We start from the raw sequence: 19,148 nt of genomic DNA on the forward strand, positions 1-19,148 counted from the left end.
GGCTGCCCAGAGAGGCTGCTGAATCTCCAGCCAGCAAACACTCAGCATTCACTCAGATGAGTTGCCCTGAGCAACCTGCAATTTCAAAAGTGGATCTAACTCTGAAGCTGGCCTTGCTTTGAGGCGGGAGGTCAACCACATGACCTCCAAAGGCCCCTTCCAAATTCAACTACTGTGCGATGCTATGAAAATGCGTGGACACATACAGCTACAGTTCTTCATGGCTGGCCAAGAACCTAACCACTCAAAGGACATTGCAATACACACAAGCAGGGCACACTGGCAGTTCTCAGATCATGTATAATTTTATGTTTTTTTTTTTTTTTTTTTTTTTTTAATCTAGTGCTTGCAGGACATATAGATTCTGCACTGGGACTGAGGATTTTCCATTCTACTATTATACATATACAATATCAAAAATACAAACAAAGGACTTCTCTTCCACTTTCATCTCACAAATCATGTCCCTTTTTTATTATTACTTTTACAGCAGAACAACACTTTTGACACAGTGAGCTTCTGAGTGGAATATTTAAGTAATCTCACCTCGTGCTGTAAGCCTCTGATAAAGGCAAGAAATGCAGTACAGTCTGTTAAAACAGACTTCAAAAGAAACCAAACCAAAACAAAAAACCCAGCCTCAATGTCTTTCACTCTGCCTTTTCTCTGAACTTGCTTCAGGCCAGCATTACAGGAAAGCTGGACTGCAGCATTCTCATTCCAGCTCATTTTGCCAATACATTTTACTTTCACACTTCTTTTTGACCCTCGAGATCATTTCTTATTCTGTTCACTGTTCGTTTGCTTCATAATTTTAGGAAAGGTTGGTTGTTTGCTGCAACACAGCTGGCAAATAAGGTTAAAAGCTGGGATTTTCTAACAGAGCACTCTGAAAGCAGCCAGACTATCTACAGCTTTGTGAGCATCTTTAAGTATGCAGAAAACAAACAAGCGCTGATTAAAATTCTGGGAAAACCCCCCAGTGTTTGAATCTCATGTAATACTCTGGTAAGGGATGCAGTGGTGCTTATCTGGGATTCTCAGAAACAGCAGCAGACCGTTGTTCCCCTGACTATATTCAACCACAGTGCTTAAAATGGCATGGGAATGAAGATGCTAATGACATTCAAAACACATTTACAGAAACCATAAATGCTGTAGCACTATGTCTGTCTATGCTTTCTATCTTCAGGCAGGCAGGACCATGCCACTTGGTAGTAGTGTTTGTTCCATTACTATCTGCATTTTGTCCTGAGATGGGTAAGCATATCTTATTTGTTTTTTTTTCTTCTTACAGTTAAAATCATCAGACATTTGCTTTTCGATCCTTTTCTACTGCCCTTATCATATATTTTGCTTATCACACCTCAGCTGTCCATCAGGAAAGTATATTAGTGATTTTTACCAGCAAATAATACAGCTTCTACAAGACAAACTCCTAACATTCAGAACGGTGTGGCCACTTTCTCAACATAGATGTAGAAAAAGTTTTTAGCAGACTAAAACAGTCTCTAGAAGATCAATAACAGAGAAAATCTTATACCAGCGCCTTACGTTTCTCCCTTCTACAGATTCCTCACTTTCGAAGGAAGAAAAAGAAGAGAGGAGAATGATGTTAGAGCACATAACTAATTCCACCATTACTGACAGCCCAAGCTGCGGGCTGTCACATTGACGATGATGCACTAGCAGCTTCACAGCAACTGCAGAAACAATCCTGAAGTTGTAGAGCAACACACTCTGCAACACAAGCATCATTCCTCCGTCTGTGTTTGCTGGGTAGTAACACAAGCAGTCTACTTCCAGTGTCAGGGTGCCTATATTCCAACAACTTGTGCAATGCAAAGTCTCAGGCACAGATCAGCCCCTGTCCAGATACAAGCTAGAGCTTCCATCAAAAGGCTGTGTGTCTATCTGTTAAATCAGATCTGCTAAGGTATATCTGAGGTGTTAAAACCTGAAATGCCCAAGTTATGCATTCAGAACTCTAGTTAAGTTCCTCAGTAGGAGCTGTCAGCCACTGAGAGCAAAGGCCGCCCTGAACTCTCCTAGGCATGGTAGCTGCAGGTAGTCATCAATTTGAAAGCAGAAACCATCAGTGTGCGCTCAGCTATGGACTCAGATGCCTAACATTGGGCATTTCAAATTAGAACAATTTTGTTAAATACATTTTTGCTTCCTGTGCACTAGCAAAGGATAGAGTTTGTCTGAGTAGTTGGAAAAGCTTTCACATGCCCTGCATTAACTGTAAAGTTCTCTTCTTCTGTTACTACTTAGAGTTTAGGAGTCAGAGCTCTAGCACTCCATAAGGGCTAGTAAACATATGGTCACTTAAGTAAAAATATCCTCAGAATTACTTAGTCCAGAAAGCTGACAACTTACAATGACCATGAAAACTTTCTTGAGACAAAGTGGACCGGATATTTTTAGAAGAGTCAGATGCAAAAAAATCTTAGGGAGCTGCTAGCCGTATGGATGGATTTATTGGGCCGTAAGTGCTCTGTGGAAAACACAAATTTTACATGTTTGGGAAAAAAAGGAGAATCTGAGAACAGTGTGGCATGTTCTGTTAGGCAGACCTAACCAGAATGATTAAATCAAATTAACTTTGCAGAGAAGGAAATTTCCTACAAATATAGATGGAACTTCAGTTTGAATGGAAATAATACATTAAAAAGAATTAAGTGCGGTAATTTTAGACCAATTGTTTCACTCAGTTTACTTTTTTCCTTCTGTAGCCTTCTTCTTTTGTTATTGTTCACATGGTGATGCCAAGATGACATCTTTTAATCAGGTCAGACAAAATCCAACAACCTGCTATCAAAAATCCTAGTAATACATGGATTATATATATAAAATTTCTTCAATTTAAAAAATTAGGTGAAAGTATTATTAACACATGATAGAAAGCATCTCAAGGGTGTATATGAGCAGTTATACTTGTGAAACATGCTGGTTGCTAACAATAATTCAGAAGTAAAAGTGATTCACCACTAAAGTCAAAAGGCAAGCACATGTGGTTACTATGTATTTCATCTATACAAACCAAAAAAGCCATCATGAATCTATGTTGTTTTAGCTGTGCTATATTGCATAAAGTTTATTCCACGCTGGGGAAGAAAAAAATCAAATCAGCCACAGGAAAGACACAAGCAGACAAAACCTGTTGGTTGGTGGCGGAAAGGTACAGAGTCTGGGAATTTTTTTTAACATAGAAGGCAGATCATCTGCTTCATGCAACAAAGCTATGCTGATTAACAGTAAAGGAGGATCTTGTACTCCAAGACAAAAAATACTGCTTTTTCAAGCAGCAGAGCAATAGAAAATTTATTTTCCTGTTACTCCTTGGTGACAGGACTGCAACACAGGAAGTTTAAAATCACATCTGTTTATGCCAGATGAAACAACAACATATGAAAGTGATGTGACAGCCTTTGCCACTTTTCTTGCAGCTATTGTCAGGCAAGTTAGAATGAATCTCAGGTTGCTGAATTTCTGCCTATTCGATCATGAGCCAAAGAAATTAACTGATCAGCCTTTTGAGCTGTTAAATCCATCTGCAGTTCACAATAGATTATGCCACAGGTGTGTAGTGTAGATTATTGCTCTAGATATTTCTGACATTTGCATGAGTTTTTACATTTTAAATAGTATTTTCTAAAAGATGCTCCTGAGCTGTGTTTGCTTATTGAGAGGATTCTTGAACCTTCAGGCTTTCAACTGAGTTTTCCTGAAATCATAAGGCTGACAAAAGTGCTCTCCTCTTCCTCAACCATTGCTTTAACTTCTCTTTTCAAATAGACTGCTGGTATTTTGGTTTGGCTATAATTATTTTTTGGACAAAAATAAAATTGAAATTTTAGCCGCCTGCATTGGAACGGATTAGAGCATGATTCAACACAGCAAACCAGGCAGGAGACAGAGCACCATACCTCTAACCTGCATCCGCTTCCTTCTGGCTGGATAACTAAACAAGGATTCAGAAAAAAAAATGTTAGATCCTTTCACCTGGGATTTTCAGGATGGCCATAGCATTACTTAGAGACTTCAGATAATAGAGCAGGGCTGTCCAAGCTACAGAAAGGATTTTCTGAGACTGCCTGGCATGGCTTTGTATGTACATGGTAAGGCAGGAAAGAGAAATGTCAGCCTTTTCAGAGAAACAGCTAGTTTCCAAAGGGCGAACAGATGTGGTACTCGCTTTCATGGACTTTTCATGAATGTCCATCACTGTGTGCTATTCAAATAGTAGATGCAGATACCATGTGATTTACATTGCCACAAATAAAAGATAACTAATTTCTTTGAATACACAGTTAGTCGGTGAATAACCACTAGTACATGAGTAGAAATTTTGCAGATGGTGATTACCAACCTCCTGGAAGCTAATTATTGATTATATTTGAGGTATGCTGTAAAATCCACAAGACACTTATGAATATATAAGAAACATTTTATAAGTTGTACCTATAGTGTTTCCCTATGATTTTTATGACCCTCTTTCCTGGACACAGCTCTATTGTTATGGTCTATAGCATTATTTGTCTTTGCCTTAGCTCTGGTGCTGGCAAAGTTACTCAGTGAAGCAGGTTCCCTTAAGCTGGCAATGAGTAACAGTGATGGCAGGCCCACTTCTGTAAATGCAAAAACTAACACATTCCGAGAAATCTTTCCCCTCACAAAAACTTGGTTACATCTTACCACTGCTTGGTTGTCTGTAAAAGTACCTTAGGAATTTTGCTTAATTGTCTGTGCTGGGCTGTTTTCTCAGCTGGTGAAATTAATGAGCCTTTTCAAAACTAGAGAGGTGCCATCAGAGAATGAATTGCTGCAAAAAATACAAGGAAGTAAGCCCAACTACAAAACCACCCAGTTATCACCGAGGTTGTGGCCAAACCTTAGGACGTGATGTACTGCAGGAAAATCATACTTTCTGGAGCAACCAGAGAAGTGAATTAGGCAGTCTAGCTAAGCTCACTACCTCTGCTGTGCTTCTGGGAGCCAGCTAGACAGCTGTAAAACTGAGGCAAAGATACTTTGACTAACATCAGTGTTGACAAAGAAAGAACAAAGAATTCTGATGAAAGCCAGATCAACTCTATTAAAAAAAATTATATTAAATTTCAAGCATACAGTTTGAAAGTCAGAACAGGATTAGTCAGGTAGATTACTGAGGAATCGTTAATGGAAAAAGTCATTTAGCTGAGTCTAAGCAGAGTTATAAAATTCTTTTAAGGGGCTCTGAGATTAACAGATTTTTTTTCTTCCTGAAATAACATCCACATACAGTAACATTTACAGTACTTCAGAAAGCTAGGACATTTTGAAACTAAGAGAATGTCCATGTGTCTAAAGCATAGAGTATGGATCTTGAGAATATTTAATATATTAAAAAGAGATCTGTTCTTCTAACTGGATCAGACCTGTTTTAAAAGTACAAGATATTCATGTATGTGGTCAAACTTGTGGCTAGTTACATTAATCAAACTTTTCAAATCTTGTCTCAGTGCAATATTTTGGTTACATCACTGTAACTTTTAGTATCAATATAAAATATCATGAAGACATAATTAAACTTTACTTAAAGGAAATGTGCTGGCATTTTCAGAACGAGAAACTTTGTCGGGGCATTATAACATTTTGTATTATATTTTAAAAGCATATTTGCATAAGTTTTTAACTATAATGGCCACCAAAAAAATTTAATTTAATTAAAAAATTTCTGTATGCCTTTGGAGATCAGATGAATTATTTAAGTCTGTTTACAAGCTGAGTGTTATCCATTCAAACATGCATAATTATTGCTTAATAATAATAATAATAATAATAATGATAATATAATCTCTACCAAAATAAAAACTGTAACAAAACAAAAAAAAAGTATTCGCTCAGTGGCCACTTAGAAGTGCTCTTACAGATATTAGCTTATACACCAAACTAGCAATCAGATCAGATCACAAAATTGTGGTTGTTAGCTGATTCCACAAAAGATTAAAAAAATTGAGAATACTTTATAATTTGTTCACATTTAAAATGTAACTGGTACATGAATGAGTCATCTTATACTGTTATTATCATTCTTGGCTTGGGCAATATTTGTGATGAAAGATCTTCCTGTCAGACCAAATATGGAAGAATGCAGGGTATGTGTCTTCTAAATAAATAAATAAAAATTTTAAAAAACCTAAGTGGGCCTATTTACCTTTCAAGTTCAACAGATTCTTGGCCATCTGTTGCTCATAACATTGATTTTCATTCCTCTTGGCATCATACCTGCTAAAGTCAGTTTATATTAATGTCAGAGATGATGCATAAAGAATAAAAAATGTGTCTGCATTTCAGCTACTGAGGCTCCAGAAGAGGGAATACAATATTAAACCAGCAGATACCTGAATTCACCTAAAGAAACTCCATCTTGTCTGTGTTTCATGGGTAGCCTTCTGTTTCTATGTCTCTGAAGAGTTAATGGCTGAATCAGGGTAGGAGGGGACAGCAGGTGTTTATTTTGAAGGTAAATATACTGTTATGTAGCTTGTGGTATAATGATCAGTATGCAAGTATACGAAGACTGGGGATGGCTGTGATGTACTGTGACAAACAGCGAAGTGACATGCTGATTGATCTGCGAGCCCACTGGGGAGGCCTGTCAATACCAGTAAAATTCACGAAGTTTTTCTTTCTGCTAGTTTGGCTGACACGCCATTGATGCATGCTGGAGAGCTAATGTCATTAGCCAAGCTGTACTGCAGCATCTGCCACTTCCACAAACCCATCAGTGACACCCATGGGTAAGATGGCATTTGGTTTATGTAGCTGATGACAAACCAATCAGTTGTTTCTCAGCAGTCACCAGTAGTTTCTCAGCAATCTTGCAAAGACGAAGAAATGTGCGCTCACACAGTAGTAGGCTCTCATCCTTGCACATTAAACATGCATTGACCTGGTTTACTTTAATATGTGTACGTCAGGCTTCTGTTCCTCAATCACTGGTTTATGCAGCGGAGTTGTCACAACACAGTTTCTATATGTAATAGCCATATTTATCCTCTTTTCTCTCTACTTGTCTCTGTGCACCCATCTATCAAGAATTTCCTGAAATTCAGCTATTTCTCTTCTCAATATGAAATGAAACCTGGTACAAAATAACACATGACATGAAATTATGCAATGCTGTAGGAATGAAAACAGCAGAAAACCAAGACAAACAAATCTAGCAGCAATAAGCAATACACCTACCTTAATTAAACCCTCCCTTACATTTTCTTCTTTACTGGGATTGATTAATTTAGGAACTAATTCTGGTTTCAGGAAAGCCACCAGAAAAATCTCTCACTGACTTCCAAAACAGAACCTAGCCCACTGGTTTTCCACCTGTTTTATTTCATACTACCTAAAACTGAATCTAATCATATATACCAGCAGAAGAACAAAACGTGAGATTGTTTGATTTTCACAGGGATGAGACCACTCCATCTCTTTAATAACAAGATGCTTTAGAGGAAGTGCATAAAAAACCGCCCTTGCAGCAGCCTTTCCGGGATAAAACAACAGGAGTTTTCATTCCCAGAATCAAATTCCCCTGGTGACTGGACTCCCAACATTTCCATAAAAACTCCCTGAGTCATCAAATTCAGACCAAGAAACTGACTGCGGGCATGGAATTCAAGATGACCTGTTTTCCCCTGGTTACATTTTTGTCAAGCACCCGTTGGCTAACACCCTCAAGCATGGAGCTTTGGCATCACTTTAAAACCTCATCTGTATTGTTTTCATACTTACTTTCAGAATTGGATATTATAATTTTCCCTCTAAAGGTCAAATCCCTAAATGAAACTTGTTTGGGCAGAGTCTCAGAAGATATGGGTGCAAAAGTCTGTATCCCGAGTTGTCTGGCTGAGATAAAGAGCAATAAAGTTCCTCTTGGCCTATAAACATGTTATTGCAGTTAACTTTTAAGATAAACCTCATTTGTTATGGAAAAGGTTGGAACAAACTGAATGTGTTTAAATGATGATTATGGACTTTCAAGACTCCTACTGAAGTCACAAAACATTTTGTAGTAGAACAAAAGGCTGCCCTAAACTCAGTATCTGGTTGAGGTGTGACTACAAATGAACCTGTTGGAAAACCACTGTCACCACCTTCACCGCATGCTGAGACTCAAGATATTACCATCACACTGCTGGGCCTTTGTTCTTATCCTGAAAATCTGGTTAGAACGAGGAGTCACATCCATCTCCATCAGGGGTGGCTAAATCCTGAGCAACAGCTAAAAAATGAAGTTCCTTCTCAAATGAGCTAAAATCTTCTCTTACCTTATTCTTTCCACACTTTCCATTTTCTGTTCTCCACCAAAAAGAAGAAAAGAGCAGAAAACGTTATTGTCCCTCAACAGCACTGCTGACTTACTCCTCTTTCCCCAGCACATCTCCAGGGGTCTGACAAAAGGAAGAAGCTGAAGGGAGAGGGGAGCTTAAGAAAATTTGGAGGGAAGGGCAGCTAAGATAAGAAAGGCATGACCAAAATCATTGTGGGAGTTGAGGTGGCAGAGCAAGCAAGGAAAACATTGAATTTGTCATGAGCAGCTCAATGTAGCAGGAGAAAAAAACATGCGTGTTTTGGACAGAGAATATATTATTTGTTGCAATAATCTTGGAAAACTTACTCAGCTTCAGCATAAATACCTGATCTGTGGTACAGTGGTATATACATTTGAAAACAGTATTTTTGAATAGGTTGACTCCAGCCTCTTCCTCTGACCTGGATAAAAGGGCTTGTGTCGTACACAGCTTGGCAACGTGGCAGCTTTTCCAGGGGATGTTAGTTCAATCACTGCTAAATTCCTTTCACTAACTTTTCTGCTGTGGGCATGACACAGCAGTCTGTAAATACTACTTCTTCTGTGTCTATTCATTGGGGAATCCTCCAGGCCCAGTAAAGGAGCCACCAGTATCACAAATGGTCATAAAAAGCGTTAGGAAAGCATGAGTAAAATGACATGGGAATATGGGAATGAAAGAGTAAAGAAAACTAGAAAAAAATAGCCAAGCTGTGAGCATTAATATTCTGAAACACCCTTTTGAAGGGAGGAGGAAGGGAAGAGTGAATTAAAATTTTGGAGTAACATATTATATAATTTCTGATAGTATGACTACAGAATCTGAATAAAACAGCAGTTTTCTTTTTTGGGGCGTAAAGGGAAAGACTGTTTTATTTTTAAACTTCAAAAGTAAATTGATTATCTTCTCTATGTTGAAGGTTAGCTTTTTTAGCATTCCTGCTTCAGCCAAAACCAAAAGATCTAATTTCAAGAGTGTTTGAAGAGCTTTTAGAAATAAGAAATACCAGTATTGCCTCTGCTTTCAGAATATCACAGAACAGTTGTTAAGTTACGAAAACATATCACAGAATAAGCTAGAATTTGTGGAGCTTACCTTCCTACGATGGGATGGCACAATAAAATATGTTTCAATATTATGCTTCTTCAAGAAACTGTTCCTTTCATGACCATATCCTGGTTCTACCTCGTAGTCCCCATTTAGGCACTCTAAGGTGGTCTTTGTAATGTGAACTTTCCTGGAGAAAAAAATCAGACATTGTTGTTTAAAGCAAAGATAACTTATGAGCTAGTTGCTACTGAAATACACTCCTGTCCAGAAGATCATAAAGAGGTCAAATTATGTGCAAAACCCCATTTTTGATGTAAAAAAAATTGTTTTGTTTTGTCTTTTCAGCCAAATAGAACATAGAAATATTTCTATTACATGCATTTTCTAAACTTGAGCAGAGTGAACAGAAAGATAACTGTTGACTCTCTAAACACTTGCAGATTTGTTGATTTGTAGAAAGTGAAAGTATGCACATCATTTTCCACATTGTGTGGCTTTCTCAAGTGTTTACCTCACTGCCTGTTTGGAAAAACATCCTGCTGTTTGACACTTGTGACTTCACACTCTGAATCTCTCCTGGGCATAAAGGAGAAACTTCTTTTTCTATTCCCCTTCACATCTCTGACTTGTTTCATTTACTCACTCTGTTTTGTAGGCAGCTTCCTAATTCACTTTGTTTTGGCAGCATAGCCATCTTTGACACTATTCGTGAGTTTCACATTTTCTGCCGAAAGACCCCTTATATTTGAAATGTCTTCACAGAAGATATCTGAAAAGCTATTAGTGCTTTCCTCTATTAAACATGTGTTCAGATTTTTTTTGCTGGAAAGCCGTAGGTAAGGAACATACAAAATACACTGACAAAATTGTCTAAGGCAGACATAAGTAACAAACAGAAATTCACTCATCTTAACCACAAAAATTAAGAGGTTCCATTGCCCCCCTGTTCAGCAAATCACGATCTTGTAAAAATCCAACAGAGGATGCTAGGTCCCAGTCCAAATGTGAGCTGCACACCTTTGCGAAAGTGCACTGTGTGCATTTAAATTGGGTCAAAGGCTCTCCAAAGAGTAGTTAAAATTCCAGGACATGCCCCATGGGTTGACGGCAGGTTTATGTGCTACCATATCATTTGCACACACACCATCAATATTTGAGTGCATAAACAGGTATTTTTTTTCTATAGCACACTACTAGTGTTGGAAATCTTGCCATGTAAAAGGAGTAAGGCACACACCGGTCATGTGTAGAGGTGCAAGGGTAAAAATTTCTTGGAATAACTAGAGCATTTTACTTTCATAACATGAAATGATGGAAGTCTAGCATTCTTACATTCCTAGCATTGCCTCATTCCTACTCTTTATATTTGGCAGCTTCTAATAAGGATTTCATTTGGAAATGTTTTGATTTTAGTCTAACCTATTACTAACGTAAATATCAAGATCATTTGGAGAATTCCACAGGATAAATCACATAATACGTTGCTTGCTCTTACCGAACACAACCCTTCTTGTCGATAGCAATTCCATTGCAAATGCCTCAAAGAAGGAAATAAATTCTTCACTCACACAGGTTTCTGTTTCTTTTTTTACAGTTCTTTCTCAGACTCACCCAGGCAGTCCTCCAGCTTCCATGACATTAGCTAAAGTCACATCATTTGACCAGACATCATATTGCCATTTTCGGAGACCCAGGACCCCACAAAGCACCCTGCCTGTATGCAATCCAACTCTCATGTTGAGATCAACCTCTGTGGCTTCTGCAACAGATCTGGAATAGACAGCGTCAGAATATTAGTCTTTAGACAATGACATTGCTCTTGATTTTCTTTTTCTCTCCTTCCCCCATAGTTAACATATATATATATGACTGAATAGACAGAATCTTTTAAAAACCTAAAATTATATATTCAGGTACTGTTCTTTTCCTTCACTAGTTTCAAAGACCCAATTGTAATTCCAAAGGAATAATTTTCTTGGTCATATTTTAATTACTGTTGAACCAAAATCTCAGTATTTCTAAATTTCTTGACCTAATACATTAAAATTTAATTTTCCAGGTTTTAAGGAAACCCAGAAAAGATTATGTTTCATTACATTTAATAAAATAAAAAAAGAAAAAAAGGGGGCCATAAAGCAAGGGTAGTAAATGGCTTTGTCATGAAACTTCCCTAAGACTGTAACTTTTAGGTTTTATTTGCCACTTTTGCAGTATTTGCTACCACGGTCCTACAGAAACTTAGATATTTTACTGGGAGACAAACAAAGAACTTTCTAGCTGTAACTCAAATAACTCAGAGACAGCCAGCTTAACTACTGCACTTTCCTGTTTATCTTGCATCTCACACATATTTACTTTTTTTGTCATAAATGTTCCTTTTTCCCAATGCATATTTATTTCAGCAGGATGACAAGTGACCACAACGTAATTGTTGGAATCAAAAGAAGATTTCTGAAATTATCTTATTAGGCTTAATTTTAACCTGACACATAAGTAAGCAAACATGTTTCAATTCTACCATTACTCCGGACTGCTTTCAACTCAGTATTGAAATGGGCTACCTGGCTTCTTCTTTTTATCAAAAATCTCTGTTAATATTTCTCCTTATTCTAGCCTTGTGTTTACTGATTGGTGGATTCTTCTCTCTCTAATTCTTTTTTACCCCCCCCCCCACTTCACTCATATAAAGATCGTGCTTGATCCTATATGGGCTAACTGAATTTCATCATGAAGGAGTTTAATATTAAACATTAAGGAAAAGATTGCTCTTGTGAGTAAAATATAAACTTGAGTCACTTAAGACTTGCATTTAATTTCTCTCCTCTTTTACCACAGTTCATTGTGACTCAAAGTAATTTTATCCTCTTTCAGTTCTCCATCTGTAATATCAAAATAATACTTTCTTTTCCTTACTTCTTTTGTTTGCAGTGGCTTGATCTCAAGGTAATAGTGTAAAACATTTAATTTGTAATTAAAATAATATAAAATAATCTGGAAAAAGAGCACTGTATGGACTCCAACATTTCCTCTCTGTGCAGCACAGAGGGTTAAAAATAATTTTTAAAAAGTTATTGTCTCATTTATGTTGTCACAGTTTAGATTTGTGATGTTCTCTAAGTTCACCATTTAATTAAAATTCCACTTGAATGAAAACCTACTCAATTAGAAATTAACATTTTTTCCCCAAGTGTCTCAGACTGTCAGTCTTCTTGGATTATACTTATTTAATATTTCATGATATTTTTTCAAGTGATATTTTCACCCTATGCTACTGCTAGGAAACTGTTGCAACTACTAGTAATCAGACAGAGTTGTGCTGTGCCTTTACCTTTGTGGCATGCTCAGCTAAGCATAATTTGCTATGGTGAGACTGAAAGGGCACAGACTTATATTTAAATGCTCTTACAGTTTCTGTGAGAAAAGAGGTATGAAGAGGTACTATTTGAGAAGGCAAATGGATAAGCAATGACTCCACTCTACTATCTTCTATGGTTAATTTACCCAGTTACAGGAGTACAGGACAAAGAAAATGACGAAACCAATAAATCAGTGCAGCAGATTAATAAGAACAGCAGATAAAGAGTGATTATAAACATTAATAACTTTCCAAAGTTAGAGTGGCACAGAAACCACCTGTAACTATGGACTTGCACCTGTAAATTAAATCTAACCTTCAGAGATTTTCATAGTGTAGCTGTGAAAGGAGGAATTAATTGGCAAAGTCATTATAAAAGGCATTTTTAATTTTGGTGCCACAGTAAGGAAGGATTCTTCATTTCTGTGAATGCAGGACATGCTATAACTTGCACCCTGCACTGACTTGTGAACACTGAAAAGGAGCCTTGAAGCTAATAGTCTTACACGTTACAAGCAGAGATAACACTATGTGTAAATCTTTGCAGCTTTTTCTGTTACAGAGACACCTGTCATTCCACAGTTAAGTTGCAGTCCAAAAAGAGATAATATCAGTAAATAAATGAAGCCAACTAATCAGTGTAAGACTTGATTTTCATTAGGTTTTTAAATTTAAATTTTCAATGCATTTAATAGGAGAAGACCTTAAATTGAGGCTCTGGCTATAATCTTCCCTTGATCTTCATTGACATTATGTTTTTTAAAGTATCGTCCAGCTACACTGGATTTGGCAGAGAGGTCTTTAGGAGGACTTTTCAACTGTTTCAGAAGTAGTCACTGTATTTGTCTCTTGCATAGTTGTACTTTAAATACAATTAACAGAAAGGGCAGCATACGTCAAGATGTGGGGTGAGCAGCACAAGATACCTGGCCTCAATTTAAGTAAGGAACTCTACAGCCATGAAGTGCTGAAGTATATACCATGTCAGCCATCACTAATGTGAGTAACGTGGGGATCTCTTTTCTCCCCATAGGGAATCTGGGCATACTAAATTTTTCAGTCATATTTTATGCAACAGCACAGAAAGGCTTATGCACAGCTTTCTGAAAGATTAAATATTTCCTTGTCCTATTTTTACTCACTGTAGGTCAGCTTTCCTTTATTCAGTATCTGTTCCCAGTCAAGCCTCAAAAATGACTCCAAGGAGTCCTTGAGTGTTACAGAGCTTCTTGTGCACACTGTCTGCTTGACAAAGCCTTGAGGAAATTAAAGGAGCTAATAGTATAAGCCACCTAATGATAACTTAACCTTTGTATCTTCACCTGTGCATGTGTATTGTGCCATTAACAGACTGACCTTACACCAAGACCATACCCTGCAAGCCAAAGCCCTTCATGATTACACCTTGCTTGCCTGTCTATGTTCTCCTGTATAACTAAGTACTTATGTAATTATCTTCACTGGCAAACCTGCAAGTGTGTGAGTTTCTCTGTTCGCAAATGAATGTTATTTTTTTTCTCCATTTATAACAGTATATAAAACCTCAGGCTAAACGTAAGTGGAAAGACAGTGAAATTCAGACATTGATAAAGACCACTCCAGACCTTTGACCTTGCTTTGTCCCAACTGGCTTGAGAGAGAGGGGGAAATTTCATCTGCTTTTAGAAATTTGAATACCATAACAAAAAGTAAATGATAAGAAATGAGCAGAGAAATACAACATGGCTGATCATACTCCTTGTCAAATAAGCTGGACTGTATAATGTACCAATGAACCACAAAGCAGAATCTGAAAAACACTTTATGTTTTGAACAAAAGATTTCCAGAAGTAGTCATTTAGTAAAAAATCTAAATCGAGAACACATTTCTACTTTTTCCCTAGAGACTACCCTGTGTTTCAGGGGTGCTTTCACCATTATTAAATTTGAGTAGGAAAAAAAGCTCATGAACAGTTCATTAAACTTTTGAATTTAACTTGAAGACCTGTGTGTCCTTTATGCAGTTAATTTCCATGAATATATCCCACTGAACTATCAGAAATGAGGAATGTTAATTACAAAAAATAGGCTTCAAATATAAAATCAGAGCAGTACCACAATCATATTCCCAAACATCAACATTTCTGCACTAAAATATCACAAAAGTGTCCAACGATGCATTTTAAATTATAAATACATTTCTGAAAAAATATCAGCACTTCACAAAAAAGCCATGAATAGGAAAAAGAAGTTTCTCAAATAAATTATTCATTATAAATTATTCTCTCCTAGATCTAGTTCAGATATAATATACTCAAAAGTTTGCCAAATGTTAACACAAAAGTAGGCCCAAAAACAAATGGAAATCGAAAAACATTTTCTTTTTAAACTAGAAGAATGCAGAGTCTATGTAAGTGACTAATAAGATAACCATCTACCCTGACAGCTCAAGTATCCTACCAAGCCTTTAAATTTTAGTTCTCTCCTTAGCTACAAATATTTCATGTGCCACTACAAACCATCACAGTCATTTAGATCATCTGCAGAACAGCTCCAGACCTGCATTTGAAGGAAAAAAAAAAAGCTCTGCGTCCCATTTCTTATAAGTTATTTAGGGCTTTTCTTTAGGTCCAAAAGTATCTGCATTGAAATAGATGTTTCCTGGTTAAAGGCATAGACAGGATTTTTGTTTCAGTTACACACATTTGCTTTTTATATATGCACGGTTCTGGTTCTAAGATAAGGGTGCCCTTTAATTTTGCACATCTCCCTAAATATTTCTGTGGCAGTTCCATTTCAACACCATCAGGAATTGGTTAGTTCTTGGATGTTAATGACGACGACTATCTTTCTGTGATCTGCTCTGTCAGCCTGGCAAGGCCGTGGGAGGAGAGGCTGCAGGCCATGGCCTAGAGTACCAAGTAACGCCTGTACGCTAGGCCCCCTTGCCCTCCCTCTGATTTGTCCTCCCACAAGGCGGAGGCCATGTTAGTCCTCTCAGGCAATTAAGTTTTGTAGTTTGAAAACCTTTGCTGTCCCATTTCCTCAGCTGTTTCTCCAGGTCAGGTTTGGGTTTTTTTGGTTTGTTTTATTTTTTTTGTGGTTTGTTTGTTTGGTTTTTTTTTTAATATTGACCAGAGCTGCATGCTTTCCCAGGACGTTGCTCACCTGGAGCATGGAAGCAGAGAGCTGGGGCAGAGAGCCTGGGCTGTGAAGGTCTGATGGCTTCAGCTCTCTTTGACAGAGGTGCAAGCTGACTAAGCTTTCACCAATGGTGGTGAAGTCAGCTCATCGTAGACAGCTTTCTCCACTGCTGAAAATGCAATTGCTGCTTCTCTCAGAATTCAACCTCAATTCACTCCTGCCAGTCCAAACCTTCCAGGCCCCAGACCTCTGGAGGACCAGGGGAAAAGTATCAACAGTGTTGACATCAGGAAAGTTAGTGCTTCTGTCTTCTTCCTCAGACAAAAGGTCACACAGGAAAACTTGACATTTCAGTTGGGCTTCCTCAAACTGGCTGCTGTAGTTCCTTCCCCCGTGCCTTTAGTCAGCTGATGACCAAACCCATGGGAAGCAGACAGTTCAAGCATCAACCTCCACAATGTCCCATGCAACCAAGAAGCAACACAATGTGCACGTGCAAAATAAGCCCAACTTCCATCTATGAGGCCTTACATGGATGACTGGTGGAGTCATCCATATTAGGTGGAGTCATCCGTATGGGATAAACTCACCTATGTGACACTGAGAAAAGCTGATCTATCTCCTGATAGACCTCACTGGGGTGCCCAGCTTTCAAGAAGAAAAGGTTCATGGACACTTTCCTTCAGACCTCTTCGAACTCCACATGCAGTAGGATCATTCAATACAGGGGGGCAGTCGAGACCTATTCTAAAGTAAACCTCCCCCTCCTCGCCCTGTAATACGTATAGGTTAAACTGAAGTAGTCAGCACCAGCTGCTGTGATCTACAGTTGTGCTCCTACTATGCCATGCTACCTGCTAATGTAGATATAGCCAGTGATGTAGCTAGTGGTGCAATTCCCTCTGACTGAGTACTAAAATGGCATCCTAGTAAGATGTCAAGAGAAGGAGTATCATGAAAATGTACCGTTTATGTGACGACATGAATGATTACAAGATCCCATTACACTTTTGACAAGTTTATGAATGTTAACACCAGTATTCCGGCCCAGTCCTAAATCCAGTATTTATATCCTGCTCACCCAGATTCCCTCCTCATTTCCAGTTGGAAACATTACATCTCACTTCTTGCCCTGTGGCATTATCAAGTGCATTTAAATAACTCCCTCATTTCATCATACTTCATCTCCTAAGAGGCTACATTTCTGGACTGAGCCATAGAATTGTTTAATATAATTTATATCAGTTGATAAAGTGCTCTGTAAGGAAAGACAAACTATTATTAAGAATGTATAAAATTGCCCCTGTAACGCTAGCTTAAACCAGAACTCTAGCCAGTTTCTGGGGGAGAGAGGGAAGAGCTTGGGTAGCTGGGCAAAACTTTTCTACATGGCAATTAGCTAACAAATATATCTATTTAGAAGGTAAAATACTGTAGTAAATAGAGTGGAACCTTCAAAGGCAAGCAATTTAAGTAAGGTGAAGACCATCCTTGGCCTAACACACTATTCAAAAGCGAGGTGAGGACAACATCTGGCACATTCGAGCAACACCTGGCATATTACAGGCGCTAATGAACATGACCATTTTAATTATATTACTAACAAAAATCTGACAGTTAAAACTTACCTGATGAAAGCAACATTGGTGGTATCCAACACTTAACTCCCACTTAAATACTGCCATGATGGTTTAAGTGACTCTGAACACAAAACTCATTGGCAGCAAAAATTCTTTTGGAATAGAAACAGAATATAACAGTGTATGTTTCCCTGTTTTTTTAAGAAAAAAAAAAGATCCTCCCATAATGATTCTGGTCTGACTTTAACTGTGCCCTTGAAAAAAATTGTAGAAGGCAGATGAAATTGTGAAAATTTTAAGTATTTTATAATGTTCTTTGAAAATTACCCTGAAAAACTCAATCTAAATGTAATGAGGCAACATTCTCAGATGATATTCACATGCAGCACCATATTCTAGGATACACAGAATATGAAGATAATAGAAAGTATCAATTTATATGAACTTATTATAACATTCAACTTGGTCAAGTAACAGATCCATCAAACAGCCACTAGAGGCTTTTACTCCTTGATTTCTTGGAAAGAGGACATCTTGGTGGTACATATCTTTGGGACAGGCACTTTTCACAGATCCATCAGCTGAGTCACAGTTCAAGTGATTTTATTCATTTATTTATCCCAGGTAACATGACAAACCTGTCACTAGGGATGACGACTTCCAAGCATAAATTTACAATGCCAAGACTGATTTCTGCAGTAAAGTAAATAGACTTTTAAAGACTACCAGCTGGCATCCAACTCTGGATGAAAGGGAGAAGTATAAAAACAAAAGTGACTCTGCATCTCATGGGACTGATAAAAAACAACATCTAATAATCATAACAATAGAAAATAAAATGTTGCATTCCAACTTCATCATCATAAGTCCTTCACTTCTCCTTTTCATTTGCTCAAAGTATTTTCAAACAAATATCTGGGGAATCCATCTTCTAACTTTGGTCTCTGTGAAGAAGCAAAGAGTTATTTTCCTAATCTTCAGCAGAACCTATTTTCCTGGTTTGGAGCTCTGCAGTTGGCTTAGTCACGTGTTTCTGTCACCAAAAGAACCTCACCCAGAATCCAACAATATCTGAACTGATGATGCTGCACTTGCAGTAAAAGAAAAAAATTGTACTGCTATCAAGGGCAATGGTACTTGGAATGCACCATCTTCCTCTTTCCTAACATAAGCAGAACAGGCACATACATTTAACTAAGAGAAGAAATACGTGGTGAGCCTGAATCTTACAGTCCTTACTCACATTACTAATCCCTCACTGAGAAAAAAATTGAGATTAATTAGTTGTGCTTATGTACAAAGAATGCAGAATAGTTCTCTAGCCATTCAACAACCCTAAATAAACCCTTCACTCTCTTATAACCTTGCCTCTTCTCCATCTTGCCCTCTCACCATGCTCTGATCACTGACTACACACTCTAAAGACTTACAATTTATGAATTCTTTAAAAAATGAAATGCTGAAATTGTCAGTTAGTTATGTTCTTCCACATAGCCTCTGACTAAACATGTCTAGATAACACACTACAGCCCATCCATTTAGAATCACAGAGTTGCTGATGCTGGAATGGGACTCTGGAAATCATCTAGACCAACCCCCCTGCTCAGAGCAGAGTCAGCTGCAGAAGGTTGCCCAGGACTGAGTCTAGCTGGGTTTTAAATCTCTCCAAGGATGCAAACTCCACAACCTGCCAGTGCAACC

General features: G+C 37.8%; 1 protein-coding gene across 1 annotated transcript in view; it reads right to left on the reverse strand.

The window, feature by feature from the left end:
• ADCY1 (adenylate cyclase 1) overlaps positions 1-19,148 on the reverse strand; it is a 154,249-nt gene that overhangs the window by 39,731 nt on the left and 95,370 nt on the right. Inside the window, exons 6-7 of the mRNA XM_075142917.1 lie at positions 11,001-11,159; positions 9,435-9,576 (exon numbers count right to left, since the gene is read on the reverse strand). Coding sequence (XP_074999018.1) covers positions 9,435-9,576; positions 11,001-11,159 — 301 coding nt within the window. The remainder of the gene's footprint in view (positions 1-9,434; positions 9,577-11,000; positions 11,160-19,148) is intronic.

The sequence above is a fragment of the Calonectris borealis genome, chromosome 2, assembly GCF_964195595.1.
Source record: "Calonectris borealis chromosome 2, bCalBor7.hap1.2, whole genome shotgun sequence".
Classification (NCBI taxonomy): Eukaryota; Metazoa; Chordata; class Aves; order Procellariiformes; family Procellariidae; genus Calonectris; species Calonectris borealis.